General features: G+C 42.1%; 1 protein-coding gene across 6 annotated transcripts in view; it reads left to right on the forward strand.

Moving 5' to 3' along the window:
• GRHL2 (grainyhead like transcription factor 2) overlaps positions 1–24,847 on the forward strand; it is a 158,946-nt gene that overhangs the window by 65,783 nt on the left and 68,316 nt on the right. For all 6 annotated transcript variants that reach the window (XM_061171587.1, XM_061171585.1, XM_061171584.1 and 3 more), the window contains 3 exons: positions 3,629–3,684; positions 6,777–6,933; positions 10,515–10,626. In XM_061171587.1, coding sequence (XP_061027570.1) covers positions 3,629–3,684; positions 6,777–6,933; positions 10,515–10,626 — 325 coding nt within the window. The remainder of the gene's footprint in view (positions 1–3,628; positions 3,685–6,776; positions 6,934–10,514; positions 10,627–24,847) is intronic.

Here is a 24,847-nt window from a genome sequence, read left to right on the forward strand (position 1 = left end):
TTAGCCTGCTTCTGCAGGGGACCCTTAGGGACAACTCAGTAAGAGAGAGTTGGGAGGAACCTTTGATAGTGTTTGGGCTTGTTCTGGATGAGTCTAAGAAGGGATCATGGAAGTGACAACCAGCTCTGGATTTCGTATGTCAAGACGTTGGGGCAGTCTAGAAACTGGGTACCTCAGTCGTCATTGTTCAGGAGATGGGATGAACAAAGCAGGGCTGAGGATATCTTTGCCAAGAAAGCATCAATCCCGCAGAAGGGGGGATGTCACTCACTTTTGTAGCTGTGTTGTTGTCTTCTGGGGGTCTGTTGGGAGCATTGCTTATCTTCTATTGGCCTTGTCTGTGTGCTATTGGAAGCAGTACATTCTGTTAGAACCATCAAGGCTGATTGTCAGTGGGACTGATTTTTACTTTCTTGGTGGTGATGTGCTCCCCTAGAACTCTGTTGCTCTTCCTTAGAGTGCTTGCACACAGTTTGTAAATTTTTAAATTAATGATTATTTGACTAATATTTTTCATCTACTAGATCGGAAGCTTCATGACAGCAGGAACTGCTTCTCTTTTTGTTCACTATGGTATCCATAGCACCTAGCACGGTGTCTGATGCAAAGTAGATGTTCAGCAAATATTTATTGAAAGAGTGGATGAATGAATAAATGAATCATAAGACCTAAAAAATTGGTGGCTGATCAAAGACATGGAATTATTTAGCTATATCTGATTTTACCACTGGTAAAGAATCGTTGTCTTTTTGTAGTAGATTCTTAGCAGATGTCTCTTTCCTCCCACCCAAGGAAAAAACTAGAATTCTAATATTCAAATTTTAAATATAACATTCTAATATTCCTTGATGTCTAAAGTCCTTTAAGGATAATCTAGAAAATATATGTTACCATACTTCCTTTACTACCGTTTTCTCAGGCCAAATGATTAAGAAATGTATAGATGCACTGCATCGAATCACAGCAAGGTATGGTGATGTTGGCTGTCTGCCTCCCTTTTGGCATCCTTCAAATTATATTAAAATGTTCCCAAACAGTTGTGGAAACTTGGTAATTGTAGTCAGAATGGCCTGAGTGTTTTGGTTCTAATTCTCTTTTTTTTTTTTTTTTTGACTAAATTCTATTTCATGCATAAGCATGACAGTCTCTCCTGTTTATTAGACTTTGACAACAACAAAAAAAACAAGCAGCCTTGTACAGAACAGTGCAAATGCCAAGGGTGAGGGTAGGCTACAGTTTTACTGTAGGATAAATATATATATATATATATTTTTTTAAAGGCCTCTCTCCCTTTGGCCATATCAACAATCATTTAGAGCCATCATAAAGGATTGTGATGTTTTCCAGGTAGACTATACATTTAATTTTTTTTTAATTATAAAGATAATGTAATAGAATTAAGGATAAATGTTTAAACTAGGAAAAAGTAATATCCATGTCAGTAATATATGAACTATTTTAATTTTTTCATAGTTCTTGTTTACATGCTCATATTATTGGATTAAGAGTTTTTATTTGTTAGCCCAGAGTTGACAGTCTCTTTGAGTCTGAAGAGTTGTAGTATATCACATCTTCTTACATCCCCTGGGAAATTAGAACCCTAGAATTTATCAGTCCAAGATGTTTTAGTAAGGAAGCCTGTCCTCAGGCTGCAGAGTCTATGGCATGGACAAGGAACTCATTCAGGGCCAAGCTTATTAATACTGGTTCACCATGTGTTGTTACGGGTTACCACATATTCCTTCAAAGAAGACCTTGGAAATGCATCTTCTCTGTCTTGGAGTCACTTCCTTAAATGCTCTTTTCATCATGCTACCTTCCTACTCCAAAATTTCCTAATTCTTAAATATATTAAGAATATATTTGTCAAAGCAAACTTTGTCAAAGCAAAGTTCACAATAGCCATAAAATCTTTCCAGAATTTTGCTGATCTTCCTTTCCTGGTAATGTTCATTCTGTACTTTTCCAGTCAGGACACCTGAATAAATGAATGAATGGATGAATGCTTTAACATAGACCTTCATATCTAGTCATTTGCTGTATTTCAGTTTCTTTTGTTGTTGTCATTTTTCGTATGAATTTACTCACCTCCTCAACCAATTTTTATATCTTTGAGGCAAAGGAAGTGCCTTATATATTTTCTCTATGTCTCTTGGCACCAGTCAGATGCTGAAGCCCCAGGATATTTCCATTTAATGCCTTGTTGATTGGTTGACTGATTGCAAAAGAAACACAAATCTGTATCTTTGAGTCTCTGTCATGATTAATAAACTAGTTAACAAATATTTGTCAAATGCCCCTGGGCTGCGTTTGGGTAAACTTTGAAGGGCAAACTGTCTTCTCGGATCCACGGAATTTATAAGACTGGATAAAAAGAAAGATCCTATGTATGTACATATAAAGTGTGATGTAAGGGCACACTGCATTCAAGTGATGGTGGTTAGAGATTGTGAAGGAAATTTGGAAAATAGCTGTGAGTAACCCTTTCCTGAGAAGGAAATCTTTGAATTACTTGTCAAAGAATGGAAGTTTATGGCAGAGAAATGAAAGGCAAGATGGTTGTTTCTTAGAAAGAGACACTGGAAAAAAGGCCACAGTGGAAGGTCCAGATCTGTGTGGTCCACCAAGTGCTTTTTCGTCAATATTCTATTATATTCACTTTAGGATCAAGAGTTAGGGCTTTTGGTGCATCTACTTTTGAGAAGGTTCTAAAATGTAGCAAAGTACATCCCACTTGCACTAAACATACAACAACTGAATGTCTGTGGACCCAAGCCTTTTCACATGTAATACTAAGACTTAGAATTTCCCTCCGCAAAATTACTTTTAACACTGTTGTGATAATGAAGATCTTAGAGAAGGACATTGAATACGATCAAGTGATTACTATAGAACAGAATTTTTGTTGTTGTTGTTGGAAGAAAAAAATGTCAGTGTGAACTTCAGTTTCACAATTTTGCCTGAGTATAGAACAGAATTTAATACACATAGATAGAGCTCACCACGTTCCAGGAACTCTTTGTAGTACTTTATCTCTGCTAATGTATTTAATTCTTCTCATCACTATAAGTAGGCATTTTACAGCTGAAGAAAATATGGCACTTGCCTCAGTCTACATAGGCAGCAGGTAAAAGAGCTAGAACTTGACCCTAGAACTTGACTCTAGACAGTCTTGCTCCAAAAACTATGCTCCCAAAACTCTAAATACTGCTTTATGATACGCTATGTGGCTTCTCTGTAATGAGTATTCCGTTAACTCAGAATTTGTGGCTTTTGGAATAAGTGTTAGAGATAAGAAAATGGAAGAGATGTTTACATGTTTGAGGAAACAGTTTCCAGTACCTAGAGACAATTTAGGAACACCTGTGGACATGTCAATGTGGACGTGTGAATAAAAGCACAAATGCATTTTCTGTTGAATGTAATTCTCAGTGTGCAGGTGGTATGCAAGTTCTATACACAAATGGTAACTATTTTCACTATAGTTGAAAACATAATACCAAAAAAATGTATAATTTTCCTTTCTAAAATGAGGATAAAACAGTTTGGATACATTTGTCACTTTTTTTTTTTTCTGCATAATGACTCACCTATTTGTTTTAATTTTGATGACTTTTAAATTTTGCAGAAATTTCGGAGTGCTTCAGTTGGGGCTGAGGAGTACATGTATGACCAGACATCAAGGTAGGTTACAGGAGATGCCCCTAGAAACTGATGAACTGATAACTGTTTAAATGTATCGTCAAGTTATACTTTTACACCTTTAAAAGAAAATTCTTTTCTCTACACAATGACTTCTAAATTACTATTTCCAGTCTTGATCAATTTTCTGAGACCTACCTGTACTCTTCCTTTGTCCTTTTGCTGCTAGACATCCCTTCTTAGGTGTTCCTCTAAACCTCAGACACTTGGGCCTCCAGCACAGCATGCACATGTCTTTTCCTCTTCTTTCCTTCCTTCTTCAGTTCTTTCACGTCTGTTCTTCCACTTTTACTTCTTGTTGTGCCTAATGATGCCATCCTCCCAGCCACACACTCCAGAGGTGCAAGGTGCTTGCCTTCCTGCTACACGTTCATGGCATTTGCCAAGTGCTGAATGTCCTATTCTACCTGTCCTGTCTCTTCCAATTTACTCTGGTGCGTATGCTCCTGAGCTGTTGCAACATAACAGGTTGCCCTGCCAGCACTTTCTTTTCCCTTCCGTTCCACTTTGGACATTTCTTCCTACTAGCTATCACAGACTTTGGTGCCTTCCATCTTCCAGCAATGAGATAGGGATTGAGGATAAGTTATAATCTGTCCTTAAAAGAGGCACATAGACTTTTGCAGGAGACCTGTGTGATGTCATACAAATTGCAATACATTTGCAAAATGATGAGTCCTGCTACGGAGATACATAAATAGACAGCTGAGATGACCTGCAGGCCTGGGTATGTGTGGGGGTGTGAGTGGGATGGAGCCAGAGGAAAGCTTTACAAGAAGTAGCATTTGAGCTGGGTCTTGATGGATTATCAGGAGTTTTCCAGGGAAAGAAGGAGGATTAAGAACATTCTAGGTAGAGGGGCCACATATTCAAAGTCCTTGGTCGTGATCATGCCTGTAGACAGGAGAGAATGGCAAGGATGAATTAATCCATCCCATTTACAAAACTTATCATTGATTTCACCATTTCAGACAGAATAAGACACAAATTCCTTATGAAGGTAGTTGGGGCCCTCGATGTGCTGGTCCCTTTTTACTGTAAACCTTGTCCCGCACTGTATTTCTTGGCCCTTTACTTTTACGTGTATGGCCCTCTTCTCCTCTCTCTGTTTCTGCTTGAAGTCTTCCTGCTCCTTCAGGGACTTGCTCCAGCCTCAGGCTCCCCAGTCATCCTCTCCAGATTCTCCCAGCCAGAATTTGGGTGTGCGGTGGTGGTGAAGGGTAGAGGAGAGGCAGAGAAGATAAAGTTCCAAATCACCTTCGAAAACGTGGAAATACATGTATAATTTGCATGCTGTCAATCCAGATAACCATGCAGCCAGCCAGCGGGCCAGTGAAAAGAGCAACGACCCACCAGTCATGTGACCTGGTGTCTCTTTCTGCTGCTGTCATTGTCCCCAGGAGTGAGCAAGTTTCTCAGTCTCTCCTCAGCTGTGAAATGAGGAAAGTGGTTCTTATCTTGTGTTGTGGATGAGCTTGGGGGACGTGAATCCCTTGAAATTATATTAAAAATCATTAGTGTTCATATATGCTTTTATCTGGGAAGAGGGTTCATGGCTTTCTTCATGTTTTTCAAGCAGTCTGTGCCCTAGACAAGTTGCAAGCTCCTGGTCTAGGTGATTCCTTATATCCTGTCCAGGTCTCAAACTTTATGATTCAGTGGGTTATCTTGAAATTGCTTTTTCCAGGCAAAATGACAGTGGAATTGGTTCTGTCTTGAATGATTTATTTCCCACCTTATTCTAAGACACATATTCTGGAATTTGCTTTGTTTATCAGCTTAAGCCTAAGATTTTTATCATGTAAGAGGAATATTATTTTGCCCTTCAAATTTCTTTCTCATTATAAAAGTTAAAAAAACATCAAACATTGCAGAAATATTCAACATAGAAAGCAAGAGTCCCCCGTAATCTTGTAAGCAGATCACTTTAAGAGGCAAACTTGAGTCATTTTTGCACACAGCCTTTCACAGACTGAAATTAAAGAGCAAAAAAAATAGATAGACCCAGTGAAACGCCTCTGATGATTCTCAGAAAACACACAAATCATTTGTAATTGGATCATCACTGTGTGCCCTCCTGCAGTGTGGCAGAAATAAATATTCTGAACGAGCATCTTAAATCAAAAGATTGTGATTCATATCCGTTGCTCATTTTAAACAATGGGTATATTCTTCAAAGTTGGGAAAATCAGTGTTTTTATTTTATAAGTTAAATTATATTTGTAAAATATTAGGGAAATTATTAAGAGCAGGGATCTGCAAACTTTTTTTCTGTAATGGGCTAGATACTAAGTATTTTAGGTTTGGCATACTACACAGTCTCTGTCACAGCTACTCAACCCTGCTGTGGCAGCACGAAAGCGACCATAGATAAGACATAAATAAACAAGTGTAGCTGTGTTCCAGTAAAACTTTATTTACAAAAAACAGGCAGCTAGCTGGCTTTGGCCCACAGACCATTGTTTGCAAGCTCCTGATTTAGAGCAGTAACCCTGTCATGAGTTCTTTTGCAGGCTTAAAAAACAAAACCCCCAAATCAAAAAACACTCCCTGTTATGGAACTTGATTCTATATAGATTTCAATAATGAATGAGTTCTAGACTTTTACATTTTGAAATATTTTAAAGTGGGGTGTAGCTATTTGCAACACCTTGGTTAGACAAAAGAAGGTTGGTACACGGATGAATTGAGCAAAAGCATTCACATACTTGGCTTGTTGCTAGGATGAAAGTGGCAAATTTTAGCGATTCTTAAGTTCAGGCATTACCAAGGACCAACTAAAACCTAACAGAGGCTCCCCCGGCTCCGCCTGGCACAAGTGGAAGGGCACATTGTGGACTTCCTCCCCTTCTAAACCATCTGGTTTATGGGCCACTATTAGAAATGTTGTGTGCAGCGTACTAACAGTGACCTTTGGTATGGTCTCATCTCTTTTGCCATGTGCTGTGTTTTGTCTCTGAAATGGAGTAAACGTTGGTTAATATTCATACAAAATGCTATTGATGTGAAATTGATCCAGAAGGCAGAAATGTCCAAATGAATGAATCTGACCACTATTTGTTTTCTGTTCACAGTGGCACATTTCAATACACCCTGGAAGCCACCAAATCTCTCCGTCAGAAGCAGGGGGAGGGCCCCATGACCTACCTCAACAAGGGACAGTTCTATGCCATCACGCTCAGCGAGACGGGGGACAACAAGTGCTTCCGACACCCCATCAGCAAAGTCAGGGTAAGGGCCTCATTTCTCCAATAAAGCACAGAGGGATCAGGTGAAAGCAGTTACTACCTGCCAGCCTTGTGGAAGGGCATGGAAAAAATTCCAAAATAAATAATTCTAGAACAAATGTCAGAGAGTTGGGGCAAGAGAACTTATTGGCTTGCAGTTTATCATTTTAATCAGTAACTAATAAACCCCAGGGAAGGGACGTGGTTGGAACATGCTTTCTGACTGTATCCAAGGAATTTTCCCAGCCTCATTCATTGCCTATGTGCTACCTACCTAGTTGTTGTTGTCGTTGTTTTCAATCAAATGATGTACAGTTTTCAAGTAAGCAACTGTAAGTCAGAGCGTATGTGTGGGCAGGAAAGAGCTGGGCTTTCTTCTGAAAAGGCGGGTGCAATTCATTCTGCGTCCCTGGGCCCTCTGCAGCTTTGCTTAAAAGCCTTCTGCAGCCTGGCGCTTACTCAGGAGTCAAGAGGTGGGCATGATATGATCCCTACCAGGAGTGACTTGGAGGAATTTTCACATTCACAAGTATTAGTTCTATTTGTGGGACATGAAACTGCCTTGGAAGCCTGCCAGCTTCTGGCATTCTTGCTACTGCCAAGAAGGGAGGGAACTGGTAATCCCTGTCGACTGAAAAGGCAAATTATAGCAGAGCTCTCAAAAGAGGTTGAAGGAGTTTCCTGCCCTGTTGTAAAATGATTTATGCTGCTGTGTGCGTGGCGTGCACCCCACCTTATTTTATCCATAGCTGCCTCCTCCTAAGCTCTTTCTTCTGCATACTGAGAAAGGAACGCCGTGCTGTGCCGAGCCCAGTGAGTTTACCCCAACCCAGATCCCCAGGCAAAGGTAACACCTGAGGTAGAAGAGAAAGGAGTGTCTAGGCACCTGCTGGCCGGTTTGCCTGTTACTAGCTTTAGGTAAAATCATTGCAGTGCTGCTTTCTTGAATCAACCCAGTTTTATGGTTTTGCTTCCATGAGAAAGACAAGGAAGAATTGCTGCTCATTTGTCCAGCAGGCCTTTCTCCCTCCAAGGCCATCCCAGTTCCAGATCGGAGCGGCAGGAGGCAGGAGGCAGGAGGCAGGGCAGCTGAGAGTGAGGGGAAAGACGGGGGGGATGTGGGGCTAACGACCCACCTGAGGCTGAACCTGTGGCGGGTGGAAAAGTGCTTAGTGTGCCCTCCAGAGGAGTTGGTATGTTCCGACCCTGAGGTCAAGGCTACGGTGGAGGAATGCTGTCAGCCGCAGCAGCATCATCGTCATCATCATCATCATCATCATCCCCATCGTCACAACAACCAGAGCCACAATATAACAGCTAATTTTTATTGAGTGTATCTTCTATGTGCTGGGCACTGTGTTACGCACTGTACATCTAGTAACTCGTTGAAACTAACAACAGCCCTATGAAATAGGCATTCCTTTTATAATGTTACAGATGAGGAAACTTGGCCTTTTAGAAGCTAGCAACTGGCCAAGGTTACATAGCTCAAATGTGAGGGAACTGGGTTATATCCCAAGCAGTCAGACTCCTGAACCTTCTCTCTTAACCACTGAGTGTACTGTGTTGAGTAGCATGGAGGCCTGAAAGGCAGACGGATTTTAGCATGGGATCCACTTCTGGAAATATATCCTAGAATTTGTATCCTAAACCCTCACATGTGGATGCCTGGTAAGAAGACACTGGATACATATTCTTTAGAAAAAAAAATCTTGTAAATGACAAGTGTATAACTCATGTACACCTTGGTAGCAGTACTGTTATCATCGCCCTGAAAAGATGATGCATGGTTGGTAATCTGAGGCCATGACAACAGTTTGTAGTGCAGGGACTTTTCCAAGAATGTTCTTTCATTGAAATCATGGAAATAATTTAATAGAGAAATTTTATTTCCTTCTGTTGCATTTTGCCTAAAACCAAGAGCCTTCCTTCTCTTAAGGACTTCAGTCTAGCAGCCTTGGAGAGTAGGATGGCCGTTCTCAGAATGGATCTTTCTTCCTCCTAGGCTCTGGGAGAGCCAGCAGTGTGGAGAAATGAGGGGCGCACTTGGAACCTCCTAGCACTGATTTCTGAGAACAGTGTCGCCTCCCGAGTCGAAGCTTAGCCGTGGTAGTAGCAGTTTCAAATGGCCTTTTTCCTTACCACTGGAAAAATACATTTCCATCCCAAGAATATGCCATTTTAGTCATGTGCTAGAAAAAATTACCTGAAATGCTATTTTTATTTTGGAACAAACAGAAAAAAACACCAGGAGGCTGGGCAGTAAACTCTTACATGTAAATGGAGAAGCCTGCGGAAGGGGGAGGGAGGGTGGCGAGAGGCTGAGCCCAGAGTTCCACCAGCCCAGCCAGTGGGTCCCTTTCTTGTCAGCTCTCCTCCATGCCTTTGAGGGTCATGCCGCTTGTCAATGCAAATAGTACGGATGCATATTTCTAAACTAGCTTTTCTAACAAACATCTGCTTTCTTGTGTGACAAATGTTTACATACCACTGGGAATAAGCCAGAGTTTGACCTGACAGTACAGCCACAAACATGTATTTGGTATCTCTTATTTGTCGGGCACCAGGGCCCCTGTGGTGAGTGACACTGTCCCAGCCCTCACTGAGATAGGCATCAGTGGGAAGACATTGCCATGGACTGAATGATTGTAAATAATTAGGTAGATGACTACAAGTATGTGAAATGCTACAAAGGAGAAGTTATTAAGGAATGAGAGTCATTGAAACATTCTTCTGGAATAGCAGAAAAATGTCTAAGAAGTATTTTGCATATGGAATGAGGGGGGGAGTATATTCTTGGATACGGTATTCCTTATGCTGTAATTAAAGGGATTTTGCTTTTTGTTTTTTTGGTTTGTTTATTTGTTTGTTTTTGGTACCTCCTCCATCTCATAAATGACAATGAATTAACATATATTTAGTTGAACAAGGTTGTAACTTAGAAGTGAAAGCGGTTTGGGATTCTTATTTCTACAAGACATTATTAGTTTCTCATGCTCATTTTAAAAGTACATCCACATATTTTTATAAATAACATAGTTGACCTTGTAGCTTTTGGTCTATGAAATATCTGTAGCTTAGATCTTCGTTCATCAATATGAGCTCACCTTTTAGTATTTCTCTCATTATTCCCGCTAATCCAGCCAGAGGCACTTAATTAGGCCAGAAACAGATGTTTGCGCCTTTACAAAAGCACCAAATTCTATGTTTAAGGATATGAAATTTCAAAAATGTTCTTGTTTCCAATACAAGAAAAAAATCTTTTTCGGTGTGCCCACTCAGCTCATAAAATAATAAATTTGCTGGTAAATTGGATAATCTGTTTGTTTATGATTCATGGTGAAAATGATGTAGCATTCTTTTTCACTATGTGCTGTTCTCATTTCCCATCCATTTTTTTAAAGTAGGCCCATTTTAAAACAAAACAAACCATACAACTGAGCTTATTGGGCTTTTCTAAAGCAAGAAGAGCAAATTTACAGAAATTACAGCAACCCACCTCTGGTAGAACTTCTAGAACTGGAGACTGTGTGAAGCAGGGGGTGCTGAACAGAAAGTAAGCCCCGTGGTTCTCCCCCTCTGCAGAGCGTGGTAATGGTGGTCTTCAGTGAAGACAAAAACCGGGACGAACAGCTGAAATACTGGAAGTACTGGCACTCTCGACAGCACACGGCCAAGCAGAGGGTCCTCGACATCGGTAAGTTGACCTTGACCTCCCTGCACGGTCTTCGGTAAACCGCCATGTTGTCATGATGCAAAGGAGAGCCCAGCCCAGAAATCACAGCTGGGACCCACGTCACTCTCCTGATGTGCCAGGCACTAGTCTGTGCACTTTTCCTATGTGTTAGTACATTTAGTACAAATCAGGCTGAGAAGTCAAAATCGGGCTAAGCTGAGAGCAAAACACTTTTCGTTCCATAAAAGTCAACTGTGTCTCCTATAATAATAGATTGAGATTTGCAACGGCCGTGCCAGTTTCTAAAACATATTTCCATGCCCTCTTGTGTTTGAGCCTAATAATTGGCAGGCAGGCCAGAGGAACTCTTATCCCCCTGTGACGCGAATAACTTCAGCTCATTTGGTTCTAAGGTACTTGTGAAGGTCACGTGACTAGATAGAGCATTCTCGTTCTCTAATTCTCCATCTCATGTTCCTTCCATCCAAACACATGTCTAGTGCAAATAGTCCTAGGTGATCAGACAAATGCAATGTTTGAGAGAGCTTTCCTGGCAGCAGAGAAGGAACGGACCTGCCAAGTGCATTTTCTGGAATCTGTACATTCCTACACGTGATGTCTGTTCTTCAGAGACCTAGAGCCCTCTGGACAAGACTCAGAGTCCCGCCAGGAAAGCAGAGCCCACACCAGGTGGTTCCATGGAGAGAATTCATTGCCAAAGTTGGGAGGGCTGAAGGCACCGTGAGGCAATGCAGAGAGGACCAACAGCAGGAGCCTGCCGCTCTTAGCTGGAGGGCCAGAGGACCAAAGGGAGTGGTGGTGGGTGTTGTGAGAGCTGCCCAGCAGGAACAGGCGCCGGCAGGAGCTGGGACCACAGAGGGAGCAGCTTTCCAGGAGCAGGCAGAACCTCAGTAGAATCGCTGCCAGAGACACCCCTCAGTGCCAAGAGGGAGGGGGAGAGGGGATGCCCTGGCTTCTCCCTGCCTCCCAGTCTCCCCCAGGGCTTCCCGTTGGCCACATTACCCTGAAGCAGAGGGCACATGACCCTGGCACATGCACTTTGCAGGAATCAACCTCTGAGACACAGAGCAAAGCAGGGGAAGTCAGGGATTGGATCTCAAAGTACCTAGAAATTACTTAAAAATGCAGTAATACAGTAAGTCCCTTACCAACGAATGAGGTCCCTTCCGAGAGCGCGTTTGCAAGTCCAATTTGTTCGTAAGTCCACCAAAGTTAGCCTAGGTACCCAACTAGCACAATCGGCTATATAGTACAGTACTGTAATAGGTTTATAATACTTTTCACACAAATAATACATAAAAACAAACACAAAAAAACGAAGAAAACATTTCTAATCTTACAGTACAGTACCTTGAAAAGCACAGTAGTATGGTACAACAGCTGGCATACAGGGGCTGGCATCGAGTGAACAGGAAGGAAAAGTTACCGACTGGAGGAGGGAGAGGAGGTGGGAGATGGTAGAGCTGAAGGATCCTCAGCAATAGGAGATGGAGGGCAAGCTGCAATTTCACTCATGCCTGACGTTGATGGCACAGGTTCTGGTTCCTTGCTGGATTCACTTCTATCCACCTTCTTGAAAAAACGATCCAGTGATACTGTACTACTGTACTCTGTACAGTACTGTACAGTAAAGTACACAAAAGCACCACCACTTGTAGAGGACGCACGCAGGTGACAACGTACGCCAGACACGTGAGCTAACTTACGTGATTGGACACGTGAACACAGGTTCGAATCTTTGAAAGTTCACAACTTGAAGGTAGGGGACTTAATGTATATGTGTTTCTAAGTAATTTTAACACTTTGTCTACACGCTGCTCCCATAAGAAATAAATCATTTCTCATTTATAGGCTTTATTTTCACGTTTTGCGGACCAGGAGCGTATAGCCCCAGTGAGGATAGGCCAAGCGAAGGTTTCCACTGTGTTGGATACCAGAGGTGTTAATGAGCAATTAAAAGGATGTTTACTTTGATTTCTTTCGCATTGTAATGAAGGATTTTTCAGACCTTCCATCTCACGCTTGCTAGGCCCCCTCGACCAATGGCAGAGAAGTTAGTAACTAGGTTAGGGTTAGAGACTCACTGTAGAACATATTGAAACTAACTTGCTGGTTTTTCTTGCAAAATGGCTACACCACTCCTCCCCCTCCACCCCTGCCACACATACACATCTGTAAACTAGTCAAACTTATTTATCTAATAAACTAGGAAGCCGAGGTCTAGAGAGGCTCACTGACCCACCTTTCCAAGTGACTTGTCCTCAGATAATTAGGGCAGGAATTAGTGCAAGAGCTGGGATAAAAACAATCTTCCTCACCCAGGTCATATCCTGAACCCCAAAACTGACTGACTAGGACGAAGGGTTTGGGGATACTCGCCATAAAATGCTTTGCAGCCAATCTGCACAGAGCAGAGGAACAATTTTATTTTATTTGAAAAGTTTAGCCTTATAATTATTGCCCAAGAAAATGAGAGGAGCAATTAAATAGAAATATGGACTAGGTCCAAATAAGGCAAATAATAAAAGCATTTTACTGGCATACCTATTGGTTTAAATTTGATGTCGTTACAAGGTTTACTTTTCTTAGACCAGAATGATCTCTCAGGTCTCATAGGATTTCAGATCTTACCTCTTTTCTTTATCACCTCTTGCCTGCCTTTTCTCCCTCATGTAACCCTTTACACATGCGTGTGTGCACACATGTACACACACGATTCATCATTGAGATTTGTGACTCTTACTAAGTAGCTTCATGGCTACTTGGGCTACTTGCTCTGAATCTGAGATCAAGGCATTGAATCAGCCCCTTAGCTTCAAATGGAAAATCAATTTTCAGACCACAGTCTCTAACCCTAATCTCAACCTGACAGAATTAGGAAATATGCAAAAAATCTCATCTAATTCATTCTTGTACTAGATTAAAAAGAAAAAATCAAGCCCTTTGTTCCTCTGCCAGTGGGTGGTTAACACCATTTCCAATAGAAAGGGGGGCTGGTGCTGCCACAGCACATATATCTGTATGTGGTGTGCCGTCAGCGGTAGTAACTCTGCAGGGCAGTGTAGAGAATGTTCGTGACACTGCACCTTGGCTGCTGAGGGGGTAGGGAGGCCCAAGAGTGTGTATGCTATACCGTTGTCATTTGGGGTTGAGAACCTTCTAGTAGCCTGCAAAAGAAAAGGAAGAATCCAAAATTATGTAATGTGTTATCTTTCTTAACCTCCATGAACTGGAGGTTAAAGTCAGGGCTCCAAAGTTGCAGCTCCCAAGCCTCCACCAGCCACTGTGGTCAGCAAGTTCAACTGAGCCCTGCAGGTAGTGAACTTGAAGCTCATGTTTGAGACTGAGATGAGGCCCCTTTTGCTAAAATGAGCATTCATAACCTTGGTCCTTGGGGTCTGTGGATGTGGGCTTTAGGGGAACCTCAAACTCCTCAAATTACGCGTAACACAATTTTGTGTGTATGGGTGTGCACATCCTTTCCTATCCTTTCCAGGGGTGCCTGGGACAACCAGCCCCGTCTCCGGCACGCGGCCTCCCTCCCTCCATCCCAGGAGAAGCCCGATGGAGCTCTTACCTCTCTTTGTGTCTTTCCTTCTTCAACATCCCTTCAGCACTCACACTCAAGGATTCTCCTGTCATCTGTTGCACCCTGAAATAATCATGCCTGGAGAACATTCTGCATCTTTCCTTACATAAATCTGTCTCCCTTGGATAAGATTGTTGGCTGTTCTTTGTGGCTACTCCTCATCTCCCACTTACTCTTGATCCTCTGAGTAGCCCCTGTGTGCTGGCTGCCTGACGGGAGGGGACCCTCAGCGTCCCCGATGGAGCCCTGTCTGTGGATCCATGGAAAGGAGAGTGAGAGCCTGAGGGCCCGGGAAGGAGGCTGCTCCTCAGAGCACGTGGCGCCTCAGCTCCCAGCTTCCCGTGTGCTGAGTGGCGTTCCCGGTGAGGCCATTCCTGCCTCACACCAGTCACATCCCTCCTTGGGTGGATACTCATATGTTGCCCAGCTTGTTCCCTCACTTCTTGGAGGCCTTTGCTTGTTGTCACCTTATCAGAGAGACCTTCCCTATCACCTTACCCAAAGTCACACCCTCATCACTCTCGAGCTCCCTTAACTTTAGTTTACTGCAGACTGCTTATCATCACCTAACATGTTATTATGAATATATGTTTCTATTTCTTATTGTGTGCCCCCTCCTACTAGAATAAGCCCCATAAGAGCAGGCACTTGTCTGATTTGTTCTCTGCTCCAGCCCCAATGCTTAGCACAGAGCCCAAGTCATCGTGACTGTTCAATAAATATTTCCTGAATGAATGAATGAGTGAAAGAATGAATGAATGAATGAACAAATGTATGGATGAAACTCTTATTACAGTGACAGGAGGCAGGCTTTCGAAGGAGTGAACTATGTCTTAATGAAAGCTCCCATGTGTCTGTTGCCTTCTATGTACTGGGCGCTTTCTGTGCATCAGACATAAACATTTTGTCCTTCCTCCTGAAAACAACTTACTTTGTTGTTTAAAAACTGAGATGGTGAGGGGCTAAGAATTTTACCCAAGGTCAAATCCCTGGTAAGTGAAGATGGAAACCCAGGAATGCTGGAGTTTGCATCCCTTGTTTTATTTTTTAGTATTCTATGTCTTTACTCCACTGTCTATCGGCTTTGTATCCTGACCCCTAGATAGTTCTTGGCCCCCATCGGGCCCTGATTACATGCAGAGTTGACTGCACACATTCACGAATTGACCTTGCATTGAGGTCCTTCTTCTCCCCTCTACGCCTTTCTCTCCGGACATTGAGAACATCTTGCACTCTGGGTGGTAGGACTCTTGGCTGCTACTAGTTCTGATATTTCTAAAAGCCAGTTCAGAGACGTGGTTCTTGTACATTAGGCCGTAAACTATGTTGGTGGGGAAGGAAACATGAGCAGTTAGCTCTTACTGGATGTAAGTACAACAAACCAACCCCAGCCCAAGTTCATTCTGCTGCTTGGCAAAGCACACAAGCAGAGTTCTCCAAGTTTCACAAGTTCTTTCTTGTGAGCTCATCGGATAACAAAATTATTCCAGGTCATAAATACGTTTACATTCTGCAGCCCAAAGATTGTTGTCCCTGTGCCAATTATACCTACTGTACAGAATCGCCACTTTGATGATATGTCGCTTGCTCCTCTCTGAGTGTGGAAGCCCCTTTCTAAGGGGACATGGAGTTAGTGTTGGTCCCATCTTAGCTACCACCAGCTTGCAGAAAGGCAGAGTGATTCCACATTCGCTCAGCAAATGGACCCTTTGTTAGGAACTGGCAATTCAGAGATAAATAAATAAGGCGGAGCCCCCTCCTCGAACTGCTCAAGTCTGGAGGCAAGAAGATGACCAGCTAAGATACCACGCGTGAGGGGCACATGGGAGGAACACTTCCCTGAGATGTTTCTAAGACCCCTCTGAAAAGATAACAAGAGTGGCTGAAGTCGAAAAGGTAGGGGAGAGTGCTGTGAGCCAAGGAAGCAGCCCACGCAGAGGTACAGGAATCCAGACAGAAAAACCGGAATGCGATTGGCGCATAATTTTATAAAATCTGGTAAAACTGTTGGCAAAGGTGGGAGGGGTGGAAACTCTCGTGCATGCTGGTGGGAGTGTCATCGATTCAACTTACACAGGGAGTGGGGAGAAGGAGGGAAGTCCCGAGTAAACTGGGTTGAGAAAATGAGGTTGAAGATGCTGGTAGCTGTGGAGAGGCTTGCTTTTTTAAGGGGAATCTTAGAGCACCAGGGATATGAAGTATAGATGGAATTTGCTGGTCTCAAGCTCTAAGAGGAGCCCCATTTAAAGCTGTTTCCATGAGGTACGGGCTGAAGCTCCAGGTCTACCGTGGAGGCTGAACGAGCCCAGCTGGGTGTTTAAGGGTCCAGGGCCCAGAAGGTTCCAGGTATTAGAGGGCCATTGACAAATACCACATGTGTCCCAGTGGTAACCCACAGAGCTGCAGGTGGAATGTTGGGGAAATGCTATCTCTCAGACCATGGGGTGGGTCTTTGCAGAGGAACATCACCACGCCAGATGCTGAGGGGAATTAAGCTCGGAGTTTCTCGTCCTCTGCTGCTTTGACATTAGCTTGGCTCCACAGACTCTTGTTTTGCAGTTTTGTTGGGGAGCTATTGAAAAGTGCGTGTTTATACTTTTTTATATTGAGATGTAACACGCATACTTTGTATTTTGCTAATTCAGTTATTCTACTGTTGAACAGAATGGGCTTTAGAGATCCAGGAATACATAAGTGAGGCTTCATAAAAGTTGTCACTCATCCAGGTGGATGTGTTCCGTTCACTTTTCGGTCCTCCCAGAACTCTGACAAGGAGGAGACTGGGAATAAATAAAGGCAAATGGAATGTTGTGATGAGGCGGTATTTCTCTTTAATGAGTTGCAGTATTTGATTTTGGAGACTTTGGATAACCACTGAGGATTTTCAGCAGGACTGTCATGCAGTGATATCTGTATTTCAGAGAGGTAGCTCTGGGCCAGCACGGGGGTGGGATGAAGTGAGGGAGAGACAGTTATGGCTGGGAAAGGAGAGATGCAAAGTTAACCCAGGAATGCGAGATGAATTCTAGAACTGGTGGACTCTCCAGGACTGACTGGCTGTGGGAATAAAGGAGAAGATAAAAATCACAGAAGAAAAGCTCAGCTTTGTTAACGAGGCGGGTCTCCCGCCCTGAGGCCGGGGGTCCGGAGGAGCAGCATGGCCAGGTGCGGGGGAGTGGAGGCCGGCCGGTGCTGAGTCCAGCCAGGGGCACGGTGACTTGGAGGCACCGTGTACACGTGGAGCAGGCTGGGAGTTACCCGGGACTCATTTGCACGGTGGAGGGATCCAGTTTTGCACAATGTAAGCCATTTTTAAAACATTTGAAATGAACCGCAAATCACGAAATGAACCAGACTGCATACCAAGTCTACTCAAACCGTGAATAATTCCAAAACCACTTTCCTGGGAAGGGATATTTTTCTCTTTGTTTCCTTTCAAACAGGGAAGGAAAATTATAAGACGTTCAACAACTAATATTGATTTATAAAATGAAAAATCAGAGGCTACAGCAGATATATTGAAACTCATTCAAGTATAATTTCTCTACTGAACAGAACTACTGTCTTGCTTTACAATGCAGATGTTTCAAAATAATGAACATCACAGTTTTTGCACTTTCAGAACGGGTGGTATGGATTGTCATGTAATGAGACTTATTCCACAAGCACGTCCAAATAAGCATCATTACGTTATAGTCACATCCAATGTGACCAGTATTGACATAATTTTGTAGTTAATTGTGAAACTAACCATTTGCTCTTTATTCAGTCTGTCTTTAATTTTGGTTCCCAGTAAGTAATCTTTCCCTGTACCAGGATGTATTAGTTATATTGTTAATATTAATCCCATAGTTTTCCATGGTAATTAGCAGGCAATTATAGTACATCTTGGGTTATTAGCATGTGATTATAGGATTTTCATCTGTGCCCTAATGCAAATCTATCTCTTTATTTTTAAATCGTGTTGTTAATAGCAATCTTATATTAAGATAAAGCTTTCAGGAACACTTAAGTTCCAACGAAATCAAAATATTTCTTCACGTTTAGTTCTAAATTGTTTTCTTTGAGAGTCAAAGAGAAGCCTTTCAGAAGACTTTTGAATACAGAACTTTGTTGACCACTGGGACTTATTCAGCTTGGCTCGCCTGTCCAGGCCTGGGAGCTCTCTTCTGTCTGAAATCCTACTGCACTTTCAAATAGGAATTGCGAATAAAGTTGTCACACCTTTCCTTCCTTCCTCCCTTCGTTTCTTCCTCCCTTCCTCCCATTCTCCCATCCTCCCTTCCTCCCTTCCTCCCTTCCTCCCTTCCTCCCTTCCTCCCTTCCTTCCTCCCTCCCTCTTTCTTTCTTTCTTTCTTTCTTTCTTTCTTTCTTTCTTTCTTTCTTTCTTTCTTTCTTTCTTTCTTTCCTCCTTCCTCCCTTCCTTCCTTCCTTTTTGCTTTGAGCTTTCTAGAGGAGGCTGGCTTTGGATGTGCCCTACAAGTGTGCTTTCTTGCAGTTTTTATAGTCAAACCTGGGTTGGGCTACTCAGAGCTGTGCAGAAAAGTGGGAGGGTAGAGACTGGTGGGTTGGGCGAGGCAGCTGCTGCCTTTCAAGAGGTCAGGTAGCCAAGGAGTCAGAGTGAATCTGTGACCCACATAGGCCTGGGAGACAAGTGTGCCCTGCCACTCTCTCCTCTTCCTCTGGGTTTCCCACTCCGCCACTGAGTTGTGTTCTGTGGAAAGCACTCCTCCCCCAGAACTGTATAGACTTGCTCTCTCCTGCAGTCGGGAAAGTGTGGGACTTCCCTCCTTTCAAAATAACTCAAGTAAATGGAATTTTGATTTTTGATGTTCCCTAGACTCTTTCCACACTTCTGAATAGATATGAAAAGGAAATTTGATTCAAAATAAAACACCACCTCTTGAGAGCCCTCAACTTAAAAAAAAAAAATGCAAAGAAACAACAAAAACCAACCAGGGCTGCCTGGAGAGAGTCAAGGCAGTGAGTCAGAGCTGAACTAGAGGAGCAGCCTTGAGCCTGCTTTCTGCACAGGAGAGAACAGGCTGGGGTATGGGGCAGGCTCTGCCCGACCCGCTGCTCGCGTGGCGTCGTGCTTTGGCTGTTGCCACAGGTACAGGCAGTGTAGGGCGCCTCTGTTTTATAGAGAAGTACTGTAACCACAGCTCCTGGAAAACTTTTTTCATCTTCTACTTTGGTTATACAATATTTACGTGATAAAAATGGTAGGCTAGGGGCTTCCCTGGTGGCGCAGTGGTTGAGAATCTGCCTGCCAATGCAAGGGACACGGGTTCGAGCCCTGGTCTGGGAAGATCCCACATGCCGCGGAGCAACTAGGCCCGTGAGCCACAACTACTGAGCCTGCGCGTCTGGAGCCTGTGCTCCGCAACAAGAGAGGCCGCGATAATAAGAGGCCCACGCACCGCGATGAAGAGTGGCCCCCACTTGCCGCAACTAGAGAAAGCCCTCGCACAGAAATGAAGACCCAACACAGCCATAAATAAATAAATTTTTAAAAAATGGTAGGCTAATAATGTTATATATTTAAAAGATTACAAACAGCAAATATTTTTTAAAATTTAATCTTAGTTCAGGCGGAACGTATTAGTTTTCAATAAAAATTGAGCCACCGTGGGTTTTTATTTATTGCATGCATGTCTCTGTATGAGTCCTAGAAGCTCATGCTGTTGGGGACAGACACCTCTGGGGAGAATCATTTCCTCCTTGGCATGTGTGCCTAGGGTGATCCGGGGCTCCCCCAGCCTTCCCCCAGGGAATGGACCAGGACAGGGCCAGAGTTCAGACTGCCCACACTTACAGGCCCTGATCCTGGCAGACTCCCTTGCAAAAAACTATTGCTGGGTCTTCCTCTTTCCTTCCAATCCATGTTTCTTAAAAGAGGAGTCAATGCCTACCCCCCATCCTAAACTACTACTCATGTCTGAATCCAGCATAGCCTGCCTTTTATTAAAATTTCTTCATGCCAAATCTACAGGTATATTTTCACCCCTCACTAGTTTTCCTAGTTACTTCCAACCTCTCCTTTATTCCTTCTCTAGGGCTCTTCTCCTTTACCTGGCTGACATCTCACCCCTAAGACCTTTTCCCCCAACCCCACTTAGGTGAGATCTTCCTAATCTTTCAGGCATAGTCAGCTGCTTCCTCCATGAGTTTTAGTTTATGTCTAGACAATAACACTTCTGCTGTGTTTCACTTGGTTTATCAGTTTACATTCTGTCCATTCCACTAGATGCCAAGCTTCTTGAGGGGAGAGAAGATTTTTTTTTTTCACTTTTGTATAACCAGCACCTGGTACAGAGCCTGGCACAGAAAAGATGCTCAACCAGTGCTGACTAGTTGATGAACAAACTTCCATGTATGGTTCTGTGTATGTAGGTAATACCATGGTAAGCAGGCCTGTGTCTTTTTAACAGGGAAATCAGGGTGCGGTCGGGCTCTGTCCTCTTCCATGATGAAAGGATCAATTTTGGTAGATTTTTCTGGATGCCAGCTAAATGTGCATTTGGTACTTTAATTTCTCATATTTTAAATATTATTGTGTTATGCTATAGACTTTTTGATGAAACTTGGTAAACAACTCCAAGACTTAATTGCTAACATAGAAATATAATACCTACACTAATAAACCAAGGGGAAATTTCTCCTTTTTAACTTAACTAGAAATTATTGTTGTTTCCCTGAAGCAAACAAATAGAAAGTTGTTTTAAAGCAAACTTTCCCAAGAAAAGATAGCTAGATTTGGAAATTAAAAATTATACTTAATGTGGTCTTTCATTTGGGTTAATTTTTCTTCACTGCTTCCAGGAAGTGTGTTTGTCTGGGTCGAGGCATTATTGTTTAATAAACCTTTTCTGGAAAAGTTCTTCCCTACTGCTGGCAATCTGAAGCCCTGAGTGGTTAACCAGAAAGAATGTTACGCAGAGGATTAAAGCAGGGAATGGGTGCTTGAAGAGCATCCACCGAATGGATACTCTGAGAATCTGTTTTAACGAAAGGTTAAAGCTGTCCCAAAAAGAGATACTGGTTTAGATTATGAGCTTTCAGAATTAACATGTGTGCGCGCGCGCGCGCGCGCGCACACACACACACACACACACACACGCACACAGATAACTAAAACCTCTTAATAGACCCACCGTGCTTAATACCATAAAATGCTTTAATTTCCTGTCTTGCATCTTTTTCTTTTTCACATTTACCGGGTACCACCACATTGTTTACCCCTACTTGGTGGGCCATTTTCTATATCTTTACTGATATAATAAGACCATGCATTCATCTCAAACATGTAATCTATGCTTTTTATTTGAGTTTATGTTTTTTGCTTGGGACCTAATTATTTTCTTTCTTTAGAGATGCATTTAATGACACTTCAGATAACCTGATAGTCTCACATTTTTTCATATTATTTGGTTGGCTTAAAAATTAAAAAAAAAAAAAAAACCCTGGCAATACAGTCTGATAGTTTCACGAGACTCATCTATTTACTGAGCAAAACTATAGAGCTGGTCTTTTCAGCTGTCCTCCAGTGGTGGCTGGCAGCCTCTCTCTCGCCCTGCCTTTCAGCAGGAACAAATGTATGTCTTCGTTGTCTCTGCAGTACCCGCAAGTGTGGAATTAGGCAAATCTAAAGGTTTTTTTCCCCTGTTTACAAAATCTAAAACTTGCCAAGAGAAAGTTTTTCCCAAAATTTAATTAAGCTCTTTGAGGTTGGAGAAGCCAAAATAAGGATCCAATCTTAAGAAAACTCTTTGAACTGGCTCCAGGAACGCAGAGTTGCCACTAGCGTTTCTGCTCTTGAAAAGGCAAGTATTGAAAAAACCGAGAGCCAAATAAATGAGCATCTCGTCATTGTTCAGAGATGCTGTGAGGCCAGCACTGTATTATCTCCATTTCACTGATTGGGAAGCCAGTTCTTCTAAGCCAGCTTTTTCTGCTGTGCTCACACCTACAATCCCCAGATGCTGTGGTTTAGCATCACCAAGGAAAATAGTGAGAGTGGGAATTGCTTCCCTCCTTTGAAGGACACATTTACCTTCCTGAAGAAATATATTTAAGAGAATTGGAATTTCAATTTTGAAATAACATCTAAATCCTCTAATAATTGTTGGAAAATAAGTAAACAGGAATAGCAACATGGGTAATTCAAATAGCAGTTAATGCAAAAATCCCTCATATAACAAACACCTCCCAACCCTATCGTCTACATAACAAACTTCCCTTCCGTTATCTGTGGACCAATTTGGTAAGTGATTGGGCAGCCATGGGCTATCGGGGAGGTTGAAAATTGAGGTTAATTTTAATGGATCTTGAGCCACTGAAGGAATTGGGTTTATAATTCCCAATTTATCAAACGGTAATCCATCTGAGGATTTATACTTCTTGTAGTGTGTCTGTGTCCTGCACCACCAATTACCAAAAAGTTATTTCTTTTGTTTGAATCTATTCAGTCTGCAACTCAAAAGGACAATTATAGGAGCTGGAAAATTATTTCTGATATTAAGGGCTACTAGACACTAGAATGAGTCTTTGAGAGAGACTGTGGAATGTCTTATGACAGAACAGCAATTCTCAAGACTTGCTAATAATAAAGTATCATCATTTGAGAAAGAGTTCAATTTTCCTTTATAAATTAGAGTTGGTTTAACTGGGAAGTGTTACAGTTTCTGGAAATATCAACTGGGGTGGGGAAAGTTTGGGGACTTGTGCTAGAGGGAGGGAGCCCTGTTGGTAGGTCTGAGATGATTTGGGCTGATTAACTTCTAATCCTATGTGCCTATAACATCTTGTCCCCTGCCTCACCCTAAGACTGTTAGCATATTAAGTAATGAAATGAAGAATGGAAAACTGGAATAAAACATGAGTAGTTCATGCAGTGTACAAGAATAAATTATTTACTGAAGCACCACCCATGTCTTCATTCAGTAAATTGTCAGAATATGTCAGGCACTTTTGTGTTGTTCACAAATTTAAGAGACAAATAGTTTGAAAAGACAAAATAGGTAAATTGAAGTTAAGTCTCACTGAATAACAGACTGATGAGAAGAGTTAAATTTTAAGCCCATCCAAGTTGATTTAAATTCAGAGCTAGAAGCCGTGGTGTGTGTATAGGCACATATGCAAGTGTGTATATGTGTCTACACACAGACTATGACCTACTTTCAATTTGAAATCAAGTTTATGGGTCAAGATCAGCATTCTTTTTTTCCCCTTTTCCATTATGGTGTATTACAGGATACTGAATATAGTTTCCTGTGCTATACAGTAGGACATTGTTGTTTATCCATTCTATGTATATTAGTTTGCATCTGCTAATCCCAAACTCCCAATCCATCTCTCCCCCAATCCCCTGCCCCCTTGACAACCACAAGTCTGTTCTCTATGTCTGTGAGTCTGTTTCTGTTTTGTAGATAAGTTCATTTGTGTCAAATTTTAGATTCCACATATGTGATATCATATGGTATTTGTCTTTCTCTTTCTGACTTACTTCACTTAGTAGGATAATCTCTAGATCCATCCATGTAGCTGCAAATGGCATTATTTCATTCTTTCTTATAACTGAGTAGTATTCCATTGTGTGTGTGTGTGTGTGTGTATGTGTGTGTGTGTGTGTGGATATATATATATATATATATATATATATATATATCTCACATCTTCTTTATCCATTCATCTGTTTATGGACATTTAGGTTGTTTCCATGTCTTGGCTATTGTAAATAGTGATGCAATGAACATAAGGGTGCATGTATCTTTTCGCGTTATAGTTTTGTCAGGATACATGCCCAGGAGTGGGACTGGTGGATCATATGGCCCTTTTCTCCACACCCTCTCCAACATTTGTTATTTGTAGACTTTTTAATGATGACCATTCAGACTGGTGTGAGGTGGTACCTCATTGTAGTTTGATTTGCATTTCTCTAATAATTAGCGATGTCAAGCATCTTTTCATGTACCTATTGGCCATCTGTGTATCTTCTTTGGAGAAACATCTATTTAGGTCTTCAAGACCAGCATTTAAACAATGAAGTCAAATAGAATAAAAATACTAGCATATCTGAATGCAGTAATGGGTTACAATGTAAAATGCTTTTCCTCCTCTAAGTTTATGGTCAGTGCAATTGAAAGCTATCTCATGGGCCTATATAATTCCTTCTCAAGAAATAGAAGGGTGAGTCAAACACAAAGAATATATTAGGGTTAGCCTACTGGGAAAATTCCAAGAAAGAGTTCATCTTAAATGATGTATGGAGAGTAAATATCAATAATATTATTAATAACTCCAGCTTTAATAGTGCCAAAGAGTCGTTCTATGCCAGTCACATTCTATGAGTCACAACTTATGTTTTCATAATGTCAGCCCCCTTTGCTCTGGATTATGTATGGAAAGGTGCTCGTTGGAAACGTTATATATCACAGAAAGCAAAAGGCTCTGCTTTGTATGTAGACAGAACTTCTTAGGCTTCAATCCCAGCTTGGCCCTTTCAAAACTAAGTGACTGCTGGGGAGGAGAGGTACTTGACACGTTTGCCTGTTATACCAAGTAGGAATCATAAAAAAAGCTACTGATCAGAATTGCCTGAGGTTGTGTTTGTGAAGTATGTGTATTTAG

The sequence above is a fragment of the Eubalaena glacialis genome, chromosome 17 (genome assembly GCF_028564815.1).
Source record: "Eubalaena glacialis isolate mEubGla1 chromosome 17, mEubGla1.1.hap2.+ XY, whole genome shotgun sequence".
NCBI lineage: Eukaryota > Metazoa > Chordata > Mammalia > Artiodactyla > Balaenidae > Eubalaena > Eubalaena glacialis.